This window comes from Squalius cephalus, assembly GCF_949319135.1.
Source record: "Squalius cephalus genome assembly, chromosome: 18".
Taxonomy (NCBI): Eukaryota; Metazoa; Chordata; class Actinopteri; order Cypriniformes; family Leuciscidae; genus Squalius; species Squalius cephalus.
This window is the reverse complement of record NC_137139.1, coordinates 35,327,949-35,337,064: the sequence shown is the minus strand read 5'-3', so window position 1 is coordinate 35,337,064 and position 9,116 is coordinate 35,327,949. Positions and strand designations below refer to the sequence as shown.

Here is a 9,116-nt window from a genome sequence, read left to right as displayed (position 1 = left end):
TGTTTAACTATTTTCGCTGCTGAAACAGAACAAAAACAGTCAACATTGCATCTAAAATGTAAGTGACTTAATTGTAACTGTTTATTAACCTGTTGTATGAAATCTAGGGGTGGGAGAAAAAATTTATTCTTAGATGCATCGCGATGCGGACGTGGACGATTCTGAATCGATTCACAAATGTCAAAAAATCGATTCTCTAAAAAAATATTTTCTAATAACGTAATATTGACGGAAGGCAAAAGGCGGAACTCTAAGCGGACGTGCGTGCAGTCTGTGGCGCGCACATAACAGAGAAGTTTCTTCTGCTCACCAAGGCTGCATTTATTTGATTAAAAATACAAACAAAAACAGTAATATTGTAAAATATTATTCCAATTTAAAACAGCTGCTTTCTATTTTAATATATTTTAAACTGTTATTTATTCCTGTGATCAAAGCTGAGTTTTCAGCATCATTACTCCAGTCGTCACTGTCACATGATCCTTCAGAAATTATTCTAATATGATGATTGATACTCAAGAAACATTCATTATTATTTTAAATGTCGAAAACAGTTGTGTACAGTCTTTGATGAATAGAAAGTTCAAAAGAACAGCATTTATCTGAAATCTAAAGCTTTTGTAACGTTAAACACTACCGCTCAAAAGTTTTGGGTTAGTAATAATTAAAATTTTATTTTTTGGGGAAATAAATAAAATAAATCAGTACTTTTATTTATGAAGGATGAGTTAAACTGATCAACAGTTACAGTAAAGACATTTATAATGTTAAAAATATATATATTTGAAATATATGCTGTTCTTTTGAACTTTACATTCATCAAAGCATTTTGAAAAAAAAAAATCTGTACACAACTGTTTTCAACATTGAAAATAATAATGAATATTTATTGAGCATCAATCATCATATTAGTATGATTTCTGAAGGATCATGTGACACTGAAGACTGGAGTAATGATGCTGAAAACTCAACTTTGATCACAGAAATGAATTACTATGTAAAATATTTAAAAATTGAAAACAGCTGTTTTAAATTGGAATAATATTTCACAATATTACTGTTTTTGTTTGTATTTTTAATCAATAAATGCAGCCTTGGTGAGCAGAAGAGACTTCTCCTAAAAACATTAAAAATCTTACTGACCCCAAACTTTTGAACAAAAAAAAAAAAAAAAAATATATATATATATATATATATATATATATATATATATATATATATATATATATATATATATATGTATGTGTGTGTATGTATGTATGTATATATATATATATATATATATATATATATATATGTATGTGTGTGTATGTATGTATGTATGTATGTATGTATATATATATATATATATATATATATATATATATATATATATATATATATATATATATATATATATATATATATATATAAATATAGCTGCGAGCAGCGATGGAGGGCCAAAGCCGGCGGTACCGCCACCCCGGTGCCTTTAGGTAACTAAAGGCACCGGGGTTGCGGTGCCACCGGCTTGGGCCCGTAATCGCTGCTCGCAGCTATATTTATTATTATTATTATTATTATTATTTTTCTGTCAACCTTTCGGGCACTTTTGAGACCCTTAACGTGCTCGAAAACTCTTGAAACTTTGCACACGGGTCAGAACCCGTGGCCATCAGGGCTGGGCTGAAGCTGGTACCCGGGCGTGGCAGGGTGGCTCGACAGCGCCCCCTTGAACGGGGTCCGAAAACTTGGTCCATAAATCAGACACGCTTGCATGTAATAATATGAAACTCGGTACACATATAGATCTCATCGGGCCGAACAACTTTTGTACTTTTACTTTTTACGCCAGCCCAACAGGAAGTCGGCTATTATGGGTTGTTTTGAAACGCATGCTGTGGAATTTAATGTACTCCTCCTAGAGAATTCATCCAATCGCCTCCAAACTCAGTCAGCATGAAGTCAAGACATTGAGGATGCTAAATTACGGACGGATTTTTGATATCTCGAACGGTTTGGCCGTGGCAAGGAAACGAATTTATGGCGAATAAGGGACACAGGAAGTGTGTTATAACTTCAGCATACATTATCTGATCTTGATGAAACTTCAGCAGTGTGTTCGTTTTCAGAGGCCGAACACAAGGATGTGATTATTGTGAGTCAAAGTTATAGCGCCACCAACTGGCAGCAGGAAGTGTGTCACTTTCAAAATGCTTTGAAATCACTCTCTTATTTTTACCTGATTTGCTTCAAACTTTATGTGTATGATGTAGACACACGGCAGATGTAGACCTGTGAAAGGATTATTGATATCTTAGATACTGTTGCCATGGCAACGCATCAAACTTTAATATTCTTTTTTGATGCTTTTGAGACTCTTAACATACTTGAAATTGCATGAAACTCAACAGACACATCACACTTATTATCCAGTAGGCATGGGCAAAGTTTCAGAAACGGGCGTGGTGAGGGGCTCAGTAGCGCCACCTTTAGTCAAAAATGGGGGCTTAGTTTTACCTAGAATCACAAAACTTGGTATGTATATTGTTCTTATCGAGCCGGACAACTTTCTAATTTACACTTATTAGCTCAAAGCAACAGAAAGTCAGATATTTTGGTTTGAATGTGATTTTTTGGAGAAATTTCTCTCTCTCTCTGTCTCTGAGTGTGTGTGGGGTGGGGGTGATTTGTCAGTTGAGTGAGATTTACTTTTTCATTTGTTTTTCAAGGTTTCTGGGGCTTTTGGGTCCCTAAACGTGCTCGAAAACTCTTGAAACTTTGCACACAGGTCAGAACCCGCGGCCATCAGGGCGGGGCTGAATCTGGTAGCCGGGCGTGGCAGGGGGGCTCAACAGCGCCCCCTTGAACGGGGTTCTAAAACTTGGTCCATATATCAAACACGCTTGCATGAATTAATTTGAAACTCAGTACACATATAGATCTCATCGGGCCGAACAACTTTCGTGCTCTAAGTTTTACGCCAGCCCAACAGGAAGTCGGCTATTTAGGGTTGTTTGGAAACGCTTGCTGTGGAATTTAATGTACTCCTCCTAGGAAATACATCGATTCGCCTCCAAACACGGTGTGCGTGAAGTCAAGACATTGAGGATGCTAAATTGCGGACGGATTTTTGATATCTCGAACGGTTTGGCTGTGGCGAGGAAACGAATTAATGGCGAGAAAAGAGAAAAACGAAGTGTTATAACTAATGCATACATTAACTGATCTTGATGAAACTTCAGCAGTTTGTTCATGGTAAGAGGCCGATCAGATGGATGTAACTATTGTGTGTCAAAGTTATAGCGCCACCAACTGGCAGCAGGAAATGTGTCACTTTCAAAATGCTTTTGACAAAAGTTGGGGGGGTTGTTTTACCTACAGTAGCACAACTCAGTACGTATGTTGATCTCATCGACCCGGACAACTTTCTAATTTAAAGTCATTAGCTCCGACCATCAGGAAGTCAGATATTTTGGTTTGAATGTGGATTTTTTGCAAAATCAGCCTCCAAAAGGCACTAAAAGCCTCAAATCTTCTAAAAATGTAATTTTATACCATTTATTTCTATATAAAAGTATACAAATATCACAACTAAACCCATTTTATTCTGTTTTTAAAAAGAATTTTATTCTAATTTTATTCTAAATTTTAAAACAGTAAAGTAAAAAAAAAATTCAAGTCATACATAGGGCTATACTGCCCTCTTGTGTCCAAAAGGACATCAAAATAATATATAAAACTTTTTACCAGCTAGGCCAATAATGTATTTAAATATACATTTATTAGGTATGTGTCTGAGGATATTTTCCCACCGGTTAATCGACGTGTGTGACACGAGCGGGTGCTTTTGTATCGCTAATATAAAAGTGAAAGAAAAATACGGACGTCCGCACGGACATTTATAATGGTGCACACACAAATCACACACACGTTGGAAAGAATTATGCTTTTAAACAACACTAAACCGCCATTAGATGTCGCCAAGTGACCGTCTTAATGAGCGAGTCATTGATTCATTCGTTCAAATGATTCGTAATCCATAACATACAGATCCATAAACATGGATCCATAAACATCCAATGCATAAACATAAACAGATGTTTATGGATTGATCATTCAATCTTTGAGTCAACCAATTCGTTCAAAATGCTGAATCATTCAGTTATGAGAAAACACGTTCCTGTGAGATGCGTTCTTCTGTGATCTTTGTTTAACTATTTCCGCTGCTGAAACAGAACAAAAACAGTCAATATTGCATCTAAAATGTAAATGACTTCATTTTAACTGTTAATAACCTGTTGTATGAAATCAATGTCACAGTTTCAATAGTGATTGTATTCAGGAAAAGTTAGGTACGGAGAGCGAGCGATTTCAACGAAATCAGAACTAAACCCATTTTATTCTTTTATTATTATTATTATTCAATTTAAGAATTATGTTTGAGTTTAAAAAAAGCCAGAATGTTTTAGTCCAAAAAATAAATAAATCATGCCATGGATTGCTTGAAATTAATTTTTTTTATTATATTTATTTTTTCGTTTTGGCTTTGTTTATAGTTTATTTTTAATTTTTTATTCTTGTTCCGTTCTGAATATCATTACATTTAAAGGATTTGTTGTGGAATATTTTGAGTGTATCATAAAATCAGAATAATTCTCTCGATTTAGTGATCCCCTACTTATTATTTTATTTTATTTTTTTCTTTGCTCTAATTAGGTCAGGCAAGTAAAATTATCTGTGTCTTGTCCCTTAAATTTATTTATATATATATATATATATATATATATATATATGTATGTGTGTGTGTGTATATATATATATATAAATATAAATATAGCTGCGAGCAGCGATGGAGGGCCAAAGCCGCCGGCACCGCCACCCTGGCACCAGGATTGCGGTGCCACCGGCTTGGGCCCGTAATCGCTGCTCGCAGCTATATTTCGAATTGATTTCAGATTTTCATCGACTTTCTGGAAGTTATCTCAGAATAAAGACATAAATGTGCTCATCTCTCGCCGCTTGAGAACTAATTGACGCCGTTGCCATCTGCTGTAATTGGTGAGTGACTGATGAAATTATGATTTATTGAGCTAATTCTGCTTAAAATACTGTGAACAGCTGCATTTGGTTTGATTTTTGCATGTAATGCATTGATTTACAGACATCTGCTCCGTTTTAAACGGCGATAAAACACATCAGATCCTTATTGAAGCCCATTTCCACCAAATAAGAAAAAATATATAAATAATGACATAAAAAGTCGAAATTATGACATTCTAAGTCTTAGTATGTCAAATTTTAGTTAGTGTCCCATAATATTCACTTAGTATGTCATAATTATGACTTTTTATGTCATAATTTTGACATTTTATATCATAATTATGACTTAATATGTCATAATTATGACTTAATATGTCATAATTTCGAGTTTCTATGTCATTTTACAAAAGCATGATTTTATATGTGCCAGAAATCCTTTCAAATGTGAGTAACAGTGATTTACTGGCATCACAAGGTGTTGTAGTGTCTGATGGCACAGGTATGATGAGGTCATAGGTATGATGAGGTCACATGACGAGTGTCAACTCCTGAATATTTGGTTCATGTTGTTGCATATGGCATTATGTCTGTTTTTACATGTTACAAAAAAAACTCCTAAAGTAAAAAATATCAATTCCAGGAAGCAAATAGTCATTCATGCTGGAAACCATGTCAGATGAGGAGTGTCACGTGACTCAGTCAGACTCAGGAATGTGGATCAATTAATCAGAAGGTGAGCTGGACTCAGTCCATCAGTCTGTGAGAAGTTGAAGAGCAACATTACTGCACGTCTACACCATATTTTTATTAATACTGTCAAGAATGTCTCTCTTCAGGGGTGGAATGGGGCGTTTTGAGTTTATATCCAAGTTAATATGATCATGTGAAGTTGTAGTGATGTTTTACAAAGCTCATATATGTTCTCTCTGCTGATTTAAAGATTTCTGATAGATTTGTATAATATGCTGATATACGCCGGCTAGATATCGGTGGTTTCCAGCATGAATGACTATTTGCTTCCTGGAGGTGATATTTTTTACTTTATGAGAGTTTTTTTGCAACATAATCACAATCATAAACAGACATAATGCCATATGTAACAACATGAACCAAATATTTATATGTAACAGCATATACCATGACAACAATAAGTGTAATTTGGTTTAAAAATGGCCAAAATATTATATATGTCGTGATTAATCGGATCTAACGTGTGTGTGTGTGTGTGTGTGTGTGTGTGTGTATATATACACATAAACTTTTTGTTAGATATGATTAATTGATTTGACAGCATGAATATATTCCAGCTCCAGGAATGCACTCATATTTTGTTGGTAGTACCAGTTTATAACAATTATTAGTTAACACTAAGTTGTTAACACTTAGGAAAAAATAATAAATTGTCGTTAGTTTTGTTCACATTTTCATGTTAATTATAATCGAATGTATTTTGTTTTATTGACCACAATATTATCATTGATATTTGTTTGAGAGGGGCACTTCTGATTCATTTTGAAAAAGGGGCTCGAGCACCAAAATCTTTTGTAGGAGACTTTGAGCTTTGTAAGTTTGTAGATCTTATACATGCAAAAACATCTACATAACACACTAAAGAAAAAGAAAACATGAAAACACATCATATGACCCCTTTAATACATTAATACACATGTAATGCAACCATTATTAATAACATGATGTATAAACTTGAGCTTCCATTGTTTTCCAAAAGTGAGCTTGAACTGTTTCTTCTTCTTCTCATAATTATGAAAAATGAATATTTCATCAGTCTTTGTCTCCCTCTGCTGGTACAACACAAACACAGAGATATTCAAGCTCTTTATTTACTCTGTGACAAAACTCAGAGCTTTTTGAGTTACTGTGCGTTTATACACATAAAATGATTAATCTATGAATGAGAAACTGTAATTTGCTGTGAAATAAAAGGTGTTTCACTGCCGCCTCATCAGGTCTGTCAGAGGATCGCTGAGATATGAAAGCTTTAGCATAAGTTCTGCTGGGAAGACTCAATTACTACGTCACTTATTGCCTTCACTTCTATCCAATCATATTCTTATGCTCACTGTATAAAAGCACGGTACTTACACATGTTTGAGTTCGCAGATACTGAAGCGACGATTACCCCCATCCTCCCCACCACCACCAGGATGGTCCCGTCCATACCTCCCAAGGGGGGTCGGCTGCGCCCCTGCCTTCATCTTTAGGCAGGAATTGCAGATCCGATACTCTCGGATTATGCACTACGGACGGGGCCTACGCCAAATGACTTTGTAGTTTATCAGCTTGCTGAGCTGTCAATAAATGTATGGTTTATTGAAATAACTCTCCCGAGTCTTTCTGGTAGAACTAAATGAAGTCTTCATTTCTAACAGTGAAGTCACTGTATCTTCAGTCTCTGTTGATTCTGTTGACTGAGTCTCTGTAGTGGATCCTTATTCACCATCAGATGATCAGCACAAGATCACACTGTCATCTATACCCTAAAATAAAACACACACACAGTCACATATGCAGTATGAGATATTACATCTGTCACATCTTTTCATAAGAAAACTAACTAGATAATCTATATTAATTCATTCTCAAGCATGATCATATCGCTTCTCTCTGATGCTCAAAGTCACTTTACAAAATCAAAAGCACATGAAAGGTCACTTTCACACACCGGACAGCTGATCCAGAACCAGCAGAAATGACCATTACACTCACTACACATTTAATATCAGTTAATATCAACCCAGATCTCAGATTATCACACACATAAGGCGTCTTTACACACAAACCAAATCTGAAGCGGCATAAAATCACAAAATGTGCATTTACACAGAATGTTTATTGCTTCTCTGACGCCGAGAACATAAATGCATTTACACAGGAATTAGTTATTAAAATCGCGGGAAATAATACTTTGAACATTACTATTTTAAAACTACAGTTTAAACAAAGTGTTATAAAATGAATTTAAAAGTAATTAAATATTAAAGAAATAAAACTCAAGATAGCCTAAATAAAAACACAGAATGTCAGATTTCCTCTGTGTGATATAGCGATCTCACGCTCTGATGTTTGTCATAATTCTGTGGTACTGAGAGCTATTTTATATTTCTTAATAAAACTATTCCAGATGGAACAATAAACAATCAATATCTGATGATCTCAGACAAAATATTCACACACACACACACACACACACACACACACACACACACACACACATATGTTATGTCTTTGTAAGAACGCAAACAACACAGAGCTAACTTTTTAACATCTTTTACTCAGACTCCTCTTCTTCACTCCCCCATTCATGCATATACATTCCGATCTGCTAGTGCCACCCACAGGACAAGTGGTGACACCACATCTCGCTCTCTTTTAACAATTATACCTAGTATACACTTATGTCTGGAACAGTGACCAAAGGCTTTTTTTTTTTTTTTTTTTTTTTACTTTTCAAACCTGGACTTAACCTTTTCCCTTGAACAACATGCATTACAGAACAACACTCTATATGCATTCATTACCTTATATCCCATGTAACATAATATTCACCTGGAATCAATGAACCGCTTTTAGTTCATAACATAGTCCCGAGCCCATACTGGCGCTCGCTTAACTCTAACCTGTCTTCCCGGCTCAGTCACTGGTGCAACTTGCATTTTACAGTCATAATCAAAGTTAGCTAGTTCCTGTATCCCACTCTCCTCCTTCCCATTAGAGAAGGGTGTGAGGTAAGAAGCATTCCAAGTACGCCCATCAGACAGTTTGTAAGTGTAAGGACCAATCTTTTGCAGTACTTTTAATGGTTTGGAAAATGCAGATTGAAGCTTAGGAAGGATACCTGGTCGCTTCACTCGAACAAAAGATCCTTGTGTGAATGACACTTCCGTCGCCCCACGTTTGCGATCAGTGTATGTCTTGGAGTTCTTCTGCATGTGTTTCACTCGATCTACAATGTTCTGCGTACATGGTTGCTGAAGATGCTGCCGATTCTGCAATCCTGAGATGTGAAGTTTAGTGCGCATCGGTCTTGCATGTAGCAATTCAGCAGGTGAACGCTGAGTAGTCGAATGAGGTGT

The 9,116-nt window shown here is 35.6% G+C and overlaps 1 protein-coding gene across 4 annotated transcripts in view; it reads right to left on the bottom strand.

Annotated features, from left to right (window-relative positions):
- Nucleotides 1–6,490: 6,490 nt before the first annotated feature.
- Nucleotides 6,491–9,116, bottom strand: part of LOC307145274 (NACHT, LRR and PYD domains-containing protein 3-like) — a 165,037-nt gene continuing 162,411 nt past the window's right edge. For 3 of the 4 annotated variants that reach the window (XM_079848255.1, XM_079848257.1, XM_079848258.1), the window contains one exon: nt 6,491–7,520. In XM_079848255.1, coding sequence (XP_079704381.1) covers nt 7,514–7,520 — 7 coding nt within the window. In that variant the 3' untranslated portion in view covers nt 6,491–7,513. The remainder of the gene's footprint in view (nt 7,521–9,116) is intronic. The other variant, XR_013818930.1, reaches the window with a different exon arrangement.